At 34.3% G+C, this 20180-nt stretch overlaps 1 protein-coding gene across 1 annotated transcript in view; it reads left to right on the forward strand.

Annotated features, from left to right (window-relative positions):
- Positions 1–20180, forward strand: part of LOC106868269 (dystrophin) — a 182946-nt gene that overhangs the window by 245 nt on the left and 162521 nt on the right. The window contains exon 1 of the mRNA XM_089356862.1: positions 1–402. This exon is cut by the window's left edge and continues 245 nt beyond it. Within this exon, the coding sequence (XP_089212988.1) occupies positions 369–402 (34 nt within the window). The 5' untranslated portion in view covers positions 1–368. The remainder of the gene's footprint in view (positions 403–20180) is intronic.

Raw genomic sequence — 20180 nt, forward strand, 5'->3', positions numbered from 1 at the left:
TACATACAATCATACGAACACATACAAAAACACGCGTTGTTTACATAGATATGCATACACATATATACGCATACATACACAAAATAACAAAATAACACAAAATACAACGAAATTTATTCTATTTGTGTGTTAGTGCGTGCATTTCTCTCTATATATGTGTGTGTGCATAAATGTGGCAATGTTCTACAGAATACAATCCATATGAAGGGATTCTATGCAGTTTGTGCATCCTCCTGTTTTCACTCACAATGTTTCGATCGGGTGGCAGTTAAAAAATAAAAGACATTCAAAATTCCTCGTCACAGGATCAAATTCAAACTTTTTGGTTTCAGAGTGAATTTCTGAACCATTTTAATGGTGCAATCCTAATGTTAAAGAATGTAACTCGCAAATATTTTTTCGGTACGTATAAAGCTATATATTTATGCATTGTTTTGGCGATCCCACTAATGGACTACGAATGACAAATTAATTTATTTGCTCATTAATAGGGAAACTCGAGTATGGGATTAACTAAAAATAATAATTCTTTTCATTCTAGTGCCATTATCGGCATGCCTTTAGAATTATATTTTTGTGTTTGGGTTCCACTGCTCTTTTTAGCATGTAAGAAGTCCTGTCATGTGTCTTCTCTTCGTGTTCTGACCACCGATGTATAACTACGTCCGATTCTCTGATTGATACAGGCGCATATCTACATGTGTGTATATGTGTGTTTGTGTGTGTGTGTGTGTGTGTGTGTGTGTGTGTGTGTGTGTGTGTGTGTGTGTGTGTGTGTGTGTGTATAAATATATATCCTTTCCTTTGTTTCTTCTTCCTCCTCTTTCCTTGCTCTCCTCTCAGTATTGATCAACTTAACAGTTCTTTTCTAAACTACTTTATATAAGTTCTCTTTAAAACAAACATATCACACAATAAACTTCTGCCGCACCATCCCATCCCCCTCGCCCCTCACCACCGCCACCACCACCACCACTATCACCGTCACCATATCTCTCTCTTCTAATCGCATAAATCATTGATATGGTCTTTCGCTACCTTTTTATTTCTTGATATTTTTAATTTTTAGTTTTCTTAAATTAATCCAACCTCTGCCTCGCCTTCCTACACCAACCAACCCGCCTTTCTTTCTTATTCTTCGTTTCTCTTCCTTTTTTCTTTATTCTCTCTCTTTCTCTCTCTCTCTCTCTCTCTCTTCCATTGTATCCTTTTGTACTTTAACCGTTTTTATCCCTTTATTTAATCGTTTTTACATACGCTAACCTATTGATTACTGGAAAACCAATCAACTTAAATATTTACCTTCGAATATTTTTTGGCTATCCAACGAAATTTTAATTATAAATAAATAATTGAGATTATTAATGGCCTTTGTTAAATCGCCACCACGTGACGAATTGTGAACTTCAATTAACACTTCTATCATATGTGTGCATATCATATTATATATATATATATATATACATATATATATATATATATATATATATATATATATATGTGTGTGTGTGTGTGTGTGCGTATGTGTGTATCATATTATACATACATGCATAAGTATACATATATATATATATATATATATATATATATATATATATATATGTGTGTGTGTATGTATGTATGTATATGTATGTATATAGGTATGTATATGTATATCTATACATATTATATACATATATTATTTATTTATATATATATATATATATATATATACACGCACACGCACACACGCACACACATAGATACACGTGGTAGTACGAATTATCTACTTGCTTTTCTATGATTAATCAAGGAAGAAATGTAGACTCCTCTGATAAGAAACCAATAAGGGTAAAAAACTGAAAGGGTTTTCCCACATTCTTTTAATCTGCGGAGAAATAGTTAAAAATGCTGTTTATCTATTGCGTAGATTTACGTATATTAATCATCCCTTGATACTATGTGGACTGAGATCCCTGTTGACAGGACCCTGATATTTAAAAAAGTGCTAGTTACTTGTAACATGCAAATTAGTACTTGCAATTCTCGGAAGTTACGAGATTTAATGAGTATATAAACGAATTGGCTCATTGTTTGCCTAGGATTAGCCAAACGATGTAGATACATCTGATGAAATAAGTGCGACACGTTTGTGTGTCCACTATGTAGGTCTAGACACATATGTCTATCTCTCTCTCTCTCTCTCTCTGTATACATATATATGTATATATATATATATATATGTGTGTGTGTATGTATATATATATATATATATATATATATATATATAATACTATACACCCGAGTACGCACATATATATGTGAGTATATGAAAGTTTAACAGGATTTTATTATAATCGAACTAGAGTTTCGTTCAACCGACTTTTGGGATGACTACGGCATTCCTCGGCATAAGAGCAGATAGTATTAGTATTGTTTATCTAACATTTGAAAACAATGTCTGTCTGTCTGTCTCTACACGCTTCTTAGACAAGGCTATATGGAAAATATTGATATATCTGAATCAAAGTCTCTTTCCTCTCTCTCTTTCTATCTATCTCTACCCCTTCTCTTTCTCTTTCTCTATCTTCTCCTCTCTCTCTCTCTCTCTCTCTCTCTCTATTTCTCTATCTCTAGAGACAATTTCTACGTACATATTTCGCTTAGTTATTTGATTCAGTCATTTTTTAACAATTGTAATTTCCTTTCATCAAATCATAGAAAAGAATAATGCCTCGTTTCGTTTCTTCTCTTGAGATTCACACTACCTCGCCTGTGTGCATGTACATTCGGATGTATGTGACTATAAACATATATGTATATATATATTGACATACACATATATATTACACATGTGTATGTTTACATACATATATATATATATATATATATATATATATATATATATATATATATATATATACATATATGTGTGTATGCATACATACACACGCATACAAAGATAGATAGATAGATAGATAGTATCTATAATTCAAAAGAAACGCCGCTTATATATCTGCCACTCTCCTGACTATCTCGTCTGAGGAGCGCTGTTTGACATGGGCCAATAGCACTGTATTTTATCGCTGAAAGTCTGAGGAAAATTTTCAAGTATGTGAACACTCTATTGGTCGTGAAATATATTCCTGAAAATCAGATCTTATGTCTTTCGAGGATTTCGATTATTTGGTGAACCTCAACCAAAACTTTTTGCAGACATAACACGTTGGGCTTTCACTCACAAAACTGCCCAATTAAATAGACATATATTTCACATACCTGAAAGACTCCACGTAACAATGATATATATATGTATATATACGCATATATACGCATATGTATATATACGTATACACACTTATATATACACATATGTATATATACGCATATATATATATATATACGCATATGTAATATACGTATACATACTTGTATAAACATACATACACATACGCACAAACACATACACACACACATAGAGTGAAAGAGAGAATGAGAGAGAGAGAATGAGAGAGAGAGAAAGAGGCAGGGAGAAATAAAGAGAGAGAGAGAGAGAGAGAGAGAGAGAGAGAGAGAGAAATAAAGAGACAAAGAGAGAGAGGGAAAATAAGAAAAAAATTAATTGAATGTAATTTTTTATTTCATATGACTACAATTGTTTCCACACATCGTATCACCAGTATTACACTGGTTAGGTGATATAATTAGCATATTGCGTAATCACTATCATCCCTCAAAGGTCTGAGATATTTTTTTTCAGGTGATTGTTTGGAATAAGTCGTTCGTTAGACCATACTGTTATTTCGCTTTGTACAAGAATGAATCAGGTGGGAAAGTCGAGTGAGATGAATTTGTTCTGCAACGTCTATATAAATAAATATTTTGAATTTCATAGAGAATAATATAAAATACAATCATAAACTTGATAATATCGGGATTGGCCAGACAGGCTGCTTGTGCACCGCAGAAAAATACAACATATCTAATAAATTAAATAAATATGCTTGCCAAACAGAAGAAATTGTGTGAAATTATGTAACAGAGACCAGAATACCAATTTTAAAAATTTGTCCAAGTAATAAACAAGATAGATATCAAATGACACGACAATGGCAGAAATAGCAGAGGAAACACAAGAAAGCCAAAAGCAACAGGACACCAAAACGAAGTAACTAACAAATTATCCTCCGGAGAAGAATAACAATTTAGAAAGATTCTGTATAAAATCTAATCCTACAAAGAGTTTATGAGACGTATCGCTAAAAATAACTTACAAATGAGAAAGAATGATAACTATATGATGACGTAATTGACAGGTAGAGGACAATGGAAGTAGGTAAACAAATAAATAACTCGAGCAAAACAGGATACAGTTATGCGGGGGCAGGAGACCTTGTAATTTAACCCTTGAAAAACGGTACAGACAGATAAACCATTTTTCCAAAACAGGATATAGCTACCTGATCGACGAGCAGAACCAGAGAAACTATCAAACTATCAAATGGAAAGTGACAACACGACAGTGATAGAAAAAAACACAGACGCAGCAGAACATAAATACAAAAACCATTACAATCCGGAGAGGTAAAATAATCAATGAATTGGCAAATGAAACGCCTACTATCATAAACAACACATTATATATAGATAAATGATCGAAATACGAGAGTAGAAAAACAGCCAACAACTGATGAAGGATTGTCCTTTATGTTGTTTGTCTTGTTTTCCATTTGAGTCTTTCGTTGTTCGAAAAATCGTTCATATTCCATGTACTCGTACTTCGTGTTTTTTGTTGTACACGTTTCGTGACGTCCTGTGCCCACATATGCATATATATACGTATAGATGTAAGTATGTACATATACGTATGTAAATATGCATATATATTATTTATGTGTGTGTGTGTGTATTTGTATTTGCATAGAACATACAAACATCCCTATGTTTGTATTAACGTTTTATTATTCTTTATATAAATAGAAAAACAGAAGAAATTAAGAAGTATCGATCCTCCCATTGATTTCTCCTTAAAGTCACAAAAGAAAAAATCAACAGAATTGATCTGCCTTCATCTGTACAAAACACTTCACTTCATTTAATGACTGGCTGTGAATGACTGCCTTGCTGTGTCTACGTTGGCCTCTAACGTGTGTGTCTATGTATATTCATGTGGGTGTGTGTACGTGCATATGTGTGTGGGTGTGTATACGTGCATTTACAACCCATGCAAATGCATAGTTTTGACATCATGGTTCATCCCACAGCTAACTTTCATCCTGCAAATCTATCATCAAAGACACTCCAGTCGCGACCGTTCCGTCTTTTTAGAAATAAGTGTGACTACATTATATGACGTTTCATTTCCTTAATAATTGTGATGCTAGTGTTATATGAGGGCATTTCAACTATTATTTTTGCATGCTGAAGGAGCTTGTGGACGTTCCTTCATCGCTTCGTGTGTGTGTGTGTGAGAGAGAGAGAGAGAGAGAGAGAGAGAGAGAGAGAGAGAGTGAGACAGACAGACAGACAGACAGACAGACAGACAGACAGACAGACAGACAGACAGACAGACAGACAGCTTAGAGTTGGATGTTTGTCATTAATTTTTAGATAATTCTGGCAAAGCTTTTCTTTATACATTCAGCAGAGTTTTTATGTTCATAGTTAAATGCTGTGAGGCACCTAATTCAGTACTCTGCCCATTACGCTCTCTCCCGAATAATAATAATAATAATAATAATAATAATAATAATAATAATAATAATAATAATAATAATAATAATAATAATAATAATAATAATAATAATAATAATAATAATAATAATAATAATAATAATAATAATAATAATAATAATAATAATAATAATAATGGTAATTGTTTCTAATTTAGACACAGACACAAAAACTGCAGCATTTGATAAGTGCTTTAGTATATGAAAGGTGAGGAGGGATGAAAGGCAGGATTTGAACTCAGAGACTGAAGAGACGCAATCAAATACCGAAAGGCATTCTATCTGACGTTGGCACTTTTCTGCCAAATTTTTATTATATGTACAAGACATGTTTTGGAGGGGAAGAGGTAGATTAAACGGAGCTCATTTGTGAACTGGTAATTTGTACTAAGTAGAGGAAGTGGTTAGAGAAGTAGGCAATGTAAGAGACAGACGACAGTTGACGTATATAAGACGAGAAAGTTGTGCTGGGGAAAAACGAAGAAGACAAGCTTCTACTAGCAGTATGGAAGACCAATAGTGAACACACATAAAGAGGACGTGAAATCAAATAAAAGAAAGAAAGAAAAGGATTATGATGTAGTTGTATGGGCAGTTTTTCAGACACACAGGAGACATAATAGTTAATGGAGTGTTAAAGATGGAAACGTAAAAGCTTATCATTGCTACACATGAAGAAGCAATTATAATAAACCTTCATAAGAAGGAAAAATGAGCGAAGTCAATAAGATTGTAAATGGCGGATGTGTGGTAAGGTGTATGAAATTGTCAACTATGCTAACGTGTGAATGTAGCTTGATGTCACAGAAAGAAAAAGAAGACAAGAAAGATAATAGAAAATTTTAAACTGGGATGTTTGAATATGATATAGGTTATTAAATGGTAGAAAATGGTAACAACAGCAGTCGGAAACTATTACAGAGAATAACTATTCTAAAACAATAGATGCTCAAAAAATGTTAACATTCCTCTCTAAAATATGGACAATATAATATTTTTATTTTTTAGTTCTTTGGTTTCTTTTAGCCATTAAAGGCCTTTCTGGAGTACCACCTAATAGAGATATAGAAACCAAATATTTACTGATATATTTTCCCTAATATTGGGTACAGTTGTGTATTGCTCATTGTCAATAGATTCGTTTATTTTCCTTTATGTTATTATTGATTTTAGATTTGATTTCCTTTTACCTGAAACCACACAATGGAAATAATATTTTTATGAGTCTCTTAAATAAAAGACAGAAAATGGGTACACTGGGCCGTCTACATGGACTTGTGGGCGGACAAAAATAACCAATGTTATTTTCTCATGTGATGTGATACAAGACGAAAGCAGGGTCAAATCCCCTTCTTCTACGAAAAACAAGGAGAAACTGAAAAAAAAAGAATGATTGAATTTAGTCAGAGGATAAGGAAATTTCTGAATCAAAGGAGTAAAAAAATCAATTAACATAGATTAAAATAGAATTCAAATAAAAGTTCAACCCAGAGCAGAAGAGTAGCTGAAATAACCATCCATTTAGGATGGTTATTATTAGGATGGTTATTATTAGGATGGTAAGGATCTTTCCTATATTCTTCAGCACATAAGATTTTTTCCGCTAAATTCCAGACTATGAATAGTTTCAAATAACGAAAGAGCCTCTATTCAGTCGCTCTACATGCTAGAAACAACATCATCCAAATCTCTTTCAATTCTCACACTAATGTATTTTAAAATAGGAAGGACACATTAGATGATGTAGCTCTAGATATATTATGCCTAAATGAAAGACGGAATAAGCACAGCTTCAACACCTTTCATCGTAGGTTTCCTTAATTCAATCTGACGTGGAGCTAAACAGCAACAATTATGATACTCCTGTCTACTATAAGCTCAATAATGATGATGATGATGAAGATGATGATATTTGAAGGAGATTGGAATAGAATGTCCTGCAGGGTTTCAACAGAAAGTTTGCCTCTTGGGGACAGGAAAGATTACCCTCATAAACTCTACCGGGAATAAGTACGAACCCGAGTCAAATCAATAATAATAATAATCGACCAGACATAATTATTTAAGAGGGGGAAGAAAGTACTCGTAAACTGGTAGATATGAGTGTCCCCACGGATAAGACTGTACCTGTCAAGGATTTGACAAGCTTAGTAAATACAAGGACCAAGAAATTGAAATACAAAAGAGGCGACATTTTAAAGCAAAAATGTCCTTATTATCGCAGGTGCTCTGGGCATGATAAAAAAGGGAACGTCGAAAAACATCTACATCCCAGAAGAACCATATCTCAAAGAATTTCAAAAGAATGTGTTGACAAGTACCGTTCACATCCTTAGAAAAACCCTATCAATTTAAAAGTTTGTGCTGTGTCGTATTAAATGATTGTATTTCTGAATCCCTCCGCCAGCCACTTTCCCTCCCCAAAATTTCAGTCATAGCTAAGCATCTCTTGACCTTCATTTTCCCCATGGCACTAGATATGACCCAGCAACTGATTACATAAATTAAAAGAAAAATGATAGTAATAATAACTGTTTCTAATTTAGACCAGGTTCAGTAGTTTTGAGGAGAGGGGTTAATATCAACCCCAATATTTGACTGGCACTATATTTTATCGAGCCCAGAGGAATCAAATGCAAAGTTGACCCTGCTGGGATTGAAACCCGGAACGTAAAGAGCTATAACAAAATATCACAAGCTATTTTGTTCAACACACTGATGACTCTGTCAATCCACTGCCTGTATAGTGATGATGATGATGATGATGATGATGATGATGATGATGATGATGATGATGATGATGATGATGATGATGATGACGACGGCAACGACGACGATGATGATGATGATGGTGGTGGTGGTGGTGGTGGTGGTGGTGTTGATGATGATAAGTGGCGTAAAACTGAAAAAGAGAAAGGTGAATCCTCATAAAAAACGTTGCAAGAAAAATAAAATCAACAAACAATCCGATGCTCTCCGATCTGATAAAGAAACATTGCAAATCTTCAGCAACAATCTTAATATAAAACCATCTGAGAAGAGAAAGATAATGAGAAAGTACGAATTAAAGACAGAACAGCAATTTGGTAAAGCAAAAAGTGCAGACAAAAGCCGTGAGGAAACGCCACTTGGGAAAACGATCCAGGTTCTTCAAAAATAACAGCATGTTTAAAAATAATCCAAAGAAGTTCTATAGACATATTGGAAAGAACACCATGAAAAGAGAATTGCCTTCAGAGTATGAAATGCTGGAGTTGTGGGGTAAAATTTAGGCAGATGAAAAGGAGCACAGCTGAGATGCCCCATGGATTAATAGACAAAATAAAAAGACACTTGGTTTATAGAAGATACATCGGTGGCTGTCATGCTCTGGTCTCAAACCAGAAATCATTGCTGCTCAGGACGAGTCCATTCCACCTGGGGATTACCAGAGAAATGTCCTGAAACATGGAAGCAGCTCGACCACATAATCAGTCGAGCACATAATCTCCGGATGCACCAGCTTGGCCGTCTGCCCACAACTGCAACACATAGCTCCTCTCCATTGGACAGGTAAGGTCTAAGACCTTTTCCACATCCTCCAGTTTCATCTGAGTTAGGAACCCAAGCGTATTCCCAAACGAAAACTCCTTCCCAGTTCGTTTTAGGTTGAGGAGGATGTCACACCAACAGCCTCCATATATCTATCCCTGGTGAAACTCTCTCCTTCTTCCGTTCAGTAGAAGATATTTTTTTTCCTATCTTGTATGGGAAACTATAGAATGCTTCAGCGACAGGGTTTCACTTCTGAAGAAGACCTCCGCGCTCCTGAACGACAATGTCTTGGACACATGTCTGTGTACCCCGTACACAAACACACACACACACACACATACACACACACACACACACACACACACACACACAAACATACACACACATGCATACACACTCGCACGCACACGCACTCACACATACACACACGCACTCACACGCACTCACACACACACACACACACACACACACACATATACATTCTTTTATTCGTTTATTTGTTTCAGTCATTAGACTGCGGCCAAGCTGGGGCACCACCTTGAAGAATTTTAATTGAAGGAATCGACCCCAGTACGTATTTTATAGAGCCTGGTACTTATTCTATCAGTCTCCTTCGACAAATCGCTAATTTAAGCGGACATAAACACACCAACACCGATTGTGAAGTGACGTTGGTGGGGGACAACACACACACACACACACACACACACACACACACACACACACACACACACACACACACACACATTCAAACTTTTCAGATTTAATACCATTACAATCATTCTCACTTCTGCCGATACTTGTTACATACATTACGTTCAATGCCACCCACACGCACATTACTACAGTACCAGCAGCGCCCTCACTGGTCACGCTCTGCTACTATTACCACCATTTCCTCCTTCCATCACTTCCGCCTCCGCAAACACACCCACCCATATCTCTCACAAACAACTTCCTGCCCAACACCTCGGACGTTAACCTACAAGAATATCGCAATAATTGTTCCAGTACATTTTTTGACAAAAGTCTATTTGCAACGACAGATAACAAGGTTTTGTATCAGCAGCAGCAGCAACAGCAGCAACAACAACAACAATAATCCTCACAGGCAGCAACATAAGCATACAACATAAACACCTCAACCAACAGCAACAACATTAACCTAAACAATGATATTTTCATGAACAAATGCAACAACAACAACACCGCCATCCCCAGCAACAACAACAACACCGCCATCCCCAGCAACAACAACAACAACAACAACGATGATTCCATGAATACCAACTTACAATAGTCCCTGAATTTTCCTTTCACGCAATATTCCGCAACAATCATCCACAGATCGATACACTCGAAACAAACAAACATTATTGAGACGTTTGCAATAATACACAGAATAGTTTCAATCTAGTTTATAGAAATAGAATGAAATCCCACTTGGCTCCCATCTTCCTCTGATTTTTAAACCAACCAAAAGAATTGGGCGACTTTATTTATTCCGTTTTTTATCTTTAGAATTATCTTAAATTATTTTGTACAATAAAATAGTGGAAAATCTGAGATAAAAACTGAAATATCTTTTCCTCTTTCTCTCCCTCTTTATGTATATATGTACATATATATACGTATATATATATATATATATATATATATATATATATATATATATATATATATATATATATATGTGGGGGGGGGTATATATATATGTATATATATATATATATATATATATATACATACACACACATACGTACATACAGACATATAGACACACACAGAGTTTTTAGTTTTGTAAGAATATGAAAACAAATATTGTGTACACGTGTGTGTGTGTGTGTGTGTGTGTGTGTGTGTGTGTGTGTGTGTGTGTGTGTGTGTGTGTGTGTGTGCGTGTGTGCGTGCGTGTGTGTGTGCGTGCGTGTGTGAAGACGCATGGCTTAGTGGTTAAGGTGTTGCACTCGCAATTGCGAGGTCGCAGGTTCGATTCCCAGAATGAGCATTGCGTTGCGTTCTTGAGCAAAGCACTTCATTTCACGTTGTTCTGCGATCATTTCATCATCTGACATGTGGTATCCGTTGCACCTGTACAGGTAATATGTTGATTTGATGGAAGGAGTGAGCTTATGCGTGCACAAACATTTGAACTCTATAAACAAAAATCTGTGTGGTTGATCTGTAACTTGTCGAACCCTCGTACGTCGTCTAACGACGGGAGAGTCCATCGTGTATGTATATATATATATATATATATATATATATATATATATATATATATATATATATATATATATATACGTTTCAAAATGTAACCACATGTGAATCGTTGGCGATTTTTTCCCCACTGTCCCCCTTTTCTATTCGACTTTCTTCTGTTCCTGAAGAAGAGCTTTGCTCGAAACGTTTCTTCCCTTCTCTGAGCGTCTGCTAATACTTTACATGTACCACGTCCTCGCATTGTTGTTTTTTGTATTTGTTCTTCGTTTTTTTATTTACTATTATGTGTGTGTGTGTGTGTGTGTGTGTGTGTGTGTGTGTGTGTGTGTGTGTGTGTGTGTGTGTGTGTGTGTGTGTGTGTGTGTGTGTGTGTGTGTGTGTGTGTGTGTGTAGAAAGTTGAAAAGGAACACACGAGTTGATATATATGGAAAAAAAAAGTCAAGGTAGAAAATGCTAAAATAATTTTATAAAAGACATTTCAGTACCGGTTTCATGTATGGTAGAACCGGTACTGAAATGTTTTTTATAAAGTTATTTTAGCATTTTCTACTTTTTCTTTTCCATATATATCAACTCGTGTGTTCCTTTTCAAACTTCTACATACCATTACCCCGCACGAGATACAGAAAATGCCGACAAAAACAGGCACAATCACTACCATAAATGAAGAAATACTGAAAGAACTCAATTGTATACATATATAAATTGTATACATATATAAAACTCATTTTCGCCAGCTGAGTGAGCTGGAACAACGTGAAATAAAGTGTCTCGCTTAAGGACACAACGCGTCGCCGTGAATCGAGCTTGCGATCATCAGCCGAATATCCCAGCCACTAAATCACGCGTTTTCGTCCTTCTACCATTAATACCGTTGAGAACGACATGAACATCATCGTTTCCCATTTTCACCCTCAACCCTTTACGTATTTAGAAACAAATCCGATATAATAAACATGACGCAGCATGGCCTTTCACCATTCCAGAGTCAAATGCGAGTTAAATACTAAGATCGATATAATTGAATAAAGCCATTGCTCTCCGGATTTAAAACCCTGTGCTTATGTTAGTAAATGTTTATCATTCATATGGCAGACGACACAGGTCTCCGTAATGTGACACTGCAAGTTTTCATTTAACGCCTTTGAAAAATTGAACAGTTGACACCTCCCCAGGTAAAAATAAATAAAAGCATTATTATTATTAGTTTAATTAAGATATTTGTTTATCTGTTTCTTTACTTAGGTATTTATATTTTATATTCTCGCTTGAAACAAATTGAAAATTTACACACGGGCATATGTGTGTGTGTGTGTTTGTGTGTGTATGCGTGTGTGTATGTATATATATTTATATATATATATATTTATATATATATATATATATATATATATATATATATATATATATATATATATATATATATATATATATATATATATATATATATATATTTATATATATATATATATATATATATATATATATACTCATACATATACATATATATGTATGTATACATACATATATATATACGTATGTATGAGAGTGTGTGTGTAATTCCCCCACACATACACACACACATGCACATTTCTGCTTCCGTCACCATTTTGATTGGGTCAATTACAGACATGAGAATCTAATGTCAATAGAATGGTCAGATTCGATATTTTAATTAAATTATTGATTTAATAAGTAGATGTCATGTTTTATACATACACACACACACACACTGATACACATTCATGCTTTTTTTTTTTTTTGTAACATTCTTTTTAAATTCGTACATACACAAACACATACCTATATATGAGAATGCACATACACACACATACACACATGTTTTTGACCATATCGGTAATGTCCTGTTTGAAATTGTCGAGGTATCGGTTAGGAGGTGGGTTTTTACGAGATCTAGATATGTATATATATATATATATATATATATATATATATATATATATATATATATACACTTATACATACACACATACATATATTATGTGTATGCATTTGAGCATGTTTGTTCTTGTGTGTGTGTACATACATACATATATATATATATATATATATATATATATATATATATTTACAAACATACATATATATATACTTATCTATATTTATGCGCACACATCTTTACATACATGTGTATTTCCGTGCTTTACGCAGACTTATTCATACATACACACATACATATATACTCACATACATATCCATACATACATACACATACACACACATAGTACATATACTTCCGCACAGTAATACATACACATATACACATATACCCCTATACACATATATATACATATATACACACGTAGATATATTCATATACATACATACACATATTCCTGTAATTATTGACTTATTAAATATCTATTGAATTATTTTACCAAATATTTATTAAATTATCGACTTATTAAATATTTGCGGAAATCAGTTATTTGGCTGATATTAAATTATACAGAAGTTGTAAATTAACTGGTGTTGTGTCACACAAAGGTGTGTGAAAATAGTGGCGTGCTATTAAAATGGCGGTTTTTTGATTTGTTTGACGAAGGTTCGATCTTGGTTTCATTTCACTTCCTCATACTTCCCGACTATTTCCATTTTGTCTGGAGGGTCCCCACCCTTAAAATAATCAGGCTCAAGTGTCCCCCTCCCCACATCTCTCCTGGTTTGCTATGCGAGCTTCTTCTTGTTGTTGTAGTTATATTATTGTGGTTTATCATATGGTCGAGTAGACCTATTATCGTATGGTCGAGTATACCTAGTCTCAACACCATTTGTAAATATTTGGAGGAGTGGTCATGGTTTGATGCAACCCACATCCTCTGCGTAGGTTATCACATTTAACTTCCAGAAGTATTCATCTACACTTAATCTTTCGTTGCCTTAAACATTTTTCTGGTTCCCCTTCCGCCTCCCCAATAAGCAGCTTCATCGTTTGGTGCAATCTTGAAAAGCATGTCCTAGGAAAGGAGTCCTCTTCATACTTACTGATTACTTTTATTTGGAGGGTCTTTTCATTGAGGGTGTTCTTTTCTTTTTCTGTCTTTCGTACTGTTTCCAACCATCTCCCACCTCTTATCGTTTTCTACAGAAGACATTGTTGCACATATTGGCTAACCACCATTTCTTATATTTCTTTCAATTATTAGTCTCTAGAGTACATACTAGACAAATGATTTGATCTGTGACCGTGTGTTGAAACTAAAAGGTTTGTTGCATAGTTTGTCATTCAGAAACACGCAAACACTGTAAGCTTACATCTAAAAATTTATAATCTGCTGTAAGAAGTTTTACTATTTTTGCTTTCCTTTTCTTTTCTTTTGCTTCTTTTTTTTCTGAGTAGGTTCATAATTTGATTCTATTTTCTACCTTGTTTCGTCTGCGTAGAATTCCACCCACATGTTCGTTGCATTCTGTAAAAAACTATGATGGTATTGTTGCAACGTCGTGTCTTTGCCCACCGAAAGGCTTTTGCACCTTTATATAAATAATGTAGGCTTCATGTGTAACATCAAATAAATTATCAATGATCGTACTTTGCCGCCATTTCGTCGCCTGTTGTTTCTCCTCGCTAACTCTCTTTAATCTAACGCTTTTCCTTTTCTAAATTTAATCATTTCTAGTTTCCATCTTCTTTTTTTGCCTTACCTACGGCTTATTGGTGTTTATATCACTAATAGTGTTTAACTAGTTCATTAATCATGTTGTTCCAGGCTTTCCCTGATGACAGCGATGAGTCTCAATCCCATTAAAATAGTCTCCGTTTAGGTATCCAATTTATATTGATCATACAGATCATAAACTAGTGGTTTGTGTAGCCATTTATCGAAAACTGTATATTATTATCATCAACAAACTTAATGAATATTCTCTCTAAGTAGACCGGCAGCGATCTTCATAAGTTCATATCGGGATATTCTAGAGACCTTTCCATAACTCTGAATTAGTTGAATCTATCTGAACAGGTTTAAAAGATTTCCAACGCCCTCTCTTCCCATCCTCTAACATAATCTCCAGCGTGTGTATAAGGTCATAAATAATCATTTAACTGCTCTAAAACACACCTGACCGTCTTCTGCTCGGGTCAGGTTCTATTTTTCGACTGCAATCTCCAAAGGGAACTGAAATGTCAGCCCTTTCCTCTAAACTAAATTTTGCACAAAAACCAATCTTTAATAAAAAATAAATTTCTGACCCCTTCTCCTTCCTCAAATGATAAAGAATTTTATGACCTTTAGGTAAAAGCACGTGGCTTAGTGGTAAGTGTGTTGGATTTATGATCATAAGATTATGATTTCGATTCCTGGACTGAGCAAAACACTTCATTTCACGTTGCTCCAGTCCGCTTAGCTGGTACAAATGAGTAACCCTGAGCCGGACCGGCGGACCGGCGTCCCGTCCAGGCAGGAATATATATATATATATATATATATATATATATATATATATATATATATATACGCCAGAGAAAGCGGGAAACCGGCCCAGTGGTCTTTTCAGAGTGATGTGGACTAACCAATGGCCAAAAAGGAAAAACCCTTGTCCTCAATCTTTCAACTTTTCCCATCATACTTCCTCTTTCACTACACCGTCTAGACTAAAGGAAAACTGTCTTTCACAACCAGGAGGTGACAATGTACTCAGACAATAACCGGATAGCAGCCATACTACTTCGTTACTCAAGTCAGCAATCCGTGGACAATGAACAGAACGGTTTGGCCACGTGCGGCGTCACTGTCCGTGCCTACAAAACTTATTCTAAGTGGATTAATCTCAGTGTGTGATTGATGTTTTATTTTATCGGTTGCCCGATTAAGGAAAACAAACTGAACTCTACTTGAATAAAAGGCTTCGAACTTACCTTCAAAAAATCGAGAAAATATTTCCCCTAAATGTTTTTGTTTTTTACAATTTCACATGAACATTATAACTTTATATGTTAGTAAATTTGTTTGTTCATCAAAATATCTAATCAGCAATATATTGCATATAATTTCAGGTAATTTTAGAATTTATGAGAAAACAAAACCTAAAAACAGATCAGCTGTAAATAGCATTTATTGACTAATACATAATTATTGAATAATATTTTATTATTGACCGAGAGTTTCATGAAATTCACATTACTCTTTTATAAAATAAAACCGTTTCCGCTCTTTCTTTTTTTATGATATCCGGAAAAATTTAGTAGGAATGAAATACATACATGCATACATACATACATATATATATATATATATATATATATATATATATATATATATATATATATATATATATATATATATATATATATATATATATATATATATATATATATATATATATATATATATATATATATATATATATATATATATACATATATATATATATATATATATATATATATATATACATATATATATATATACATATATATATATATATATATATATATATATATATATATATATATATATATATATATATATATATATATATATATATATATATATACAGAAAGAGAGAGAGAGGCCGATAGTTCAGGATATTGGTGATTATTATATTTTAATAAATTTATTGTTACTATTAACATTATCATACTTTTATAGAAACTACGTCCATTAAGGATAATAAAAATTGCTACTTAACGATTAGTAAAAATTAGCACACTGTGATTACTGCCGTGATGAAATGGTGGACTGGATAATGGATTGGTCGATTAACCCGGGAGTTTTTAGGCTCAAATCTGCGGTAGGCGTTTTTGTTATATTTTTCGGCAAGGAATACTTGATTCTACATTGCATCAGTTCATAGCTGAAGCTCTCACGAATGATAACAAATCTGGGAATGCTACCAACTGATGCTCTATCGAGCAGCCATCTTTATCTAAAATCCACTTGACATTGTAAAATGAGAGCTAAAGACCAGTTTTCCGGCGGTGGAGGTCACCAGTAGCTCAGGACACATACTATAAAGACCGAATAAGAAAACAGAACATTTGTAAAAATCAAGAAGTATCGCTGCTGTGGTTGTCTTGTTTTGAGTCCCGGGTCAACTCTGGCCCAGTAGGCTTATGATCAAAATCACCCCAGCCGTAACCATGACAACTTTTGTTTAGTTATGGTATATCCAGGAATACATTATGCACTACACCCTCCCTTCTTAAAACGGTGGGAAGGAGAGCATTTGATGGAGATCTGTAACAAGTTAGACGATCACGTCGAGTTTCATTGATTGGCTCAGAGAGAATAGTTGTAATTTTTAATTTGAGGTCAGCCCTAATTGAACGGATCGATAATCAAATATATTGCCCTCAAGAACATTTGTGTTTTATCCACCTAGGACTAAATTTTCCAGTGTGTCCTGAAATATCGGCAAAATCTCTTTCAAATCATGTCCTACTGCCTGAAAAATAGAAATGGTACTTTATATAAGGTAACTTTAGATGGGTTTTTTTTCTAAAAATAAAACTAGATGCTCATGGTTGGAATGTCTTTGGCCCCAGGCCTACTTGATTTGGGGATTAGAGCTAACTTGAAGCTAGCTAAACAACAACAATCCATGAATAAATAAAACAATCAGAATATTTGGCCAAACACAAACCGAGGAACTCTTGTCGGTTGTAGAGAGCTGGCAGTTATCCTGCACTAGGAAACCTTATATCGGTTTCGTGACAAAACGGTAATTCTGGTGATTCTAAAAGGTCGTTTTAAGTTTCCTTTTCAAGGTAAAATAGAAAATGTAAACAAATAACCAGGAACCGGTGCCGAATAACAAACAACGTATTTAGTTCTGATATCTTCTCACGACGTTCCTCGCTTCTAAACCACTAATTTAGGTTTAATCATTAACTACTCTATTAATTTGTTGTTTTTAAAATTAGTTTTGTTAATTTGTTTAGTATATGACAAATTAGAAAACTAAATATTTTTCAATGATAAACTTTTGTGTTGTTATTTTTTAAAACTGGTCGGCGATTATATTTATCAATGCCGAATCATACTCTATTGATAAATAAATAACTGACCAACAAAATTAGTCGTCTTTTATCTGACAAGCTTAGAACATCCTTAAAACTACACTTCATATCGGACAGATTCTTACACCTGGCTATGAAATACGAACTTTAATTATCTGAATAGTTCTTAAATAACAAAAAGTAAACTAGAACAGAAAAACAACGAAGTAAATGATAGAATGATTTATGGAGTTTAATTATAATTAAGATGTTTACTTTCTTCATTCCTCTTTCAATTAATCTCAGGAACCAAAAAATGGCGTAAAATATTGCTTGTTTTTATTTATAGGTTTATTACCTTCACCTTAGCGAAGGCGGAAGTATTGTTTTCAGTCGTGTTTGTTTGTTTGTCTGTGGACAGGATATCTCAAGAACCGCTGGATGGATTCGGATGAAACTTTCAGGGATGTTTGACCTCGTGACTAGCACGAACTGATTAGATTTTGGGATCGATTCGGTGCCGGGCAGGGATTCTGGATTATTTGTTATATTTACTTTACATGAAGTATTACGATCTCTGATTATCTCCCTTGAACGCACGCTCATGGTATCGATTCTCAGTGATATGGAAACCTACAACCATTTGACAAAAAGAAAACATATGCACCTAGCGTAGATGAATTCAAACTTCAGACAGCCTGACATTTTGTTGTACCTGAGCTTTGTAGTACACCTGAGCACTGTATACAATAAGTTCATTATTAGATATATCATCCATTCGGGAACGAAATATCACCCTGTTTCTTACTAATTACAGATAACTTGAACTGAAAGGTGTGGGGAATGAGTTATCATGTTTAAGTCTTCCTCGTGGCCTTCATCAATGTTAAAACAAAATGAATTCAAGCGCGAAGTGAAACCGTTTGGTGATTTCGATTTACCTTGAACTTACATGTTGCTCTACACTGGTTCTTACATTCTGGGAAAGTAATACTGATGAAAGAAGGTTTTGTTGCGGGGGGGGGGAGCTTTTTTCATGATGTATATCGGTCAAATAGAATCTGTACGGTTTTAATGCCCCTGCTTTAATAATAAAATGTTAGGAATCCAGTTTAATCAGATAGAGAAGATGAGAAAGATATTGGGTGAGAAGGACAAATGGAAGGTAAAAATGACAAATGTAGCCAGAGAAAACAGAGGGGGTAAAAGAGGCTACACTTCTACAGAGAGATTAGAGACAGATGCAGCTTAGAAAAACAAAAGACAGAGAAATATTGTGTGATCGAGAGAAAGAAATAAAATGCTAGAAAACTATAAAATTGTTCTCGTGTTAAAAACTTCCTTGCTTAGAATATTGTCTTTACCAAATGCCAAAGTTGAAATTTTAGTTTGATGTTACTTGTGATGGAAAGAGGTTCTTCATGATCCAATAATGGCAGTTGAGGATAATTTCATTCAATTCAACATAGCAGCAGATCAATTCTGTCAAGTAGAGGATGGTGCTCCTAAAAAAATATATTTTACTTATATATTCGTGTTTCTAATTCTGTGTGTGTGAATATTCCTCCTCCTCAAGATGTCTAAGCTTTTCTATATGTATATATGTATGTGTATAAAGGTGTGTGTGTGTGTGTGTGTGTTGATAATAGTTAAGGAACTTACTTTTATCGTTGATATCTTTAAATCCATTATATCAGATTATCAGAATTACAATTTGAAAGTCAGAAGGTTTTCCAAGTAAAACATGAAC

The sequence above is a fragment of the Octopus bimaculoides genome, chromosome 8 (genome assembly GCF_046866305.1).
Source record: "Octopus bimaculoides isolate indiv1 chromosome 8, ASM4686630v1, whole genome shotgun sequence".
NCBI lineage: Eukaryota > Metazoa > Mollusca > Cephalopoda > Octopoda > Octopodidae > Octopus > Octopus bimaculoides.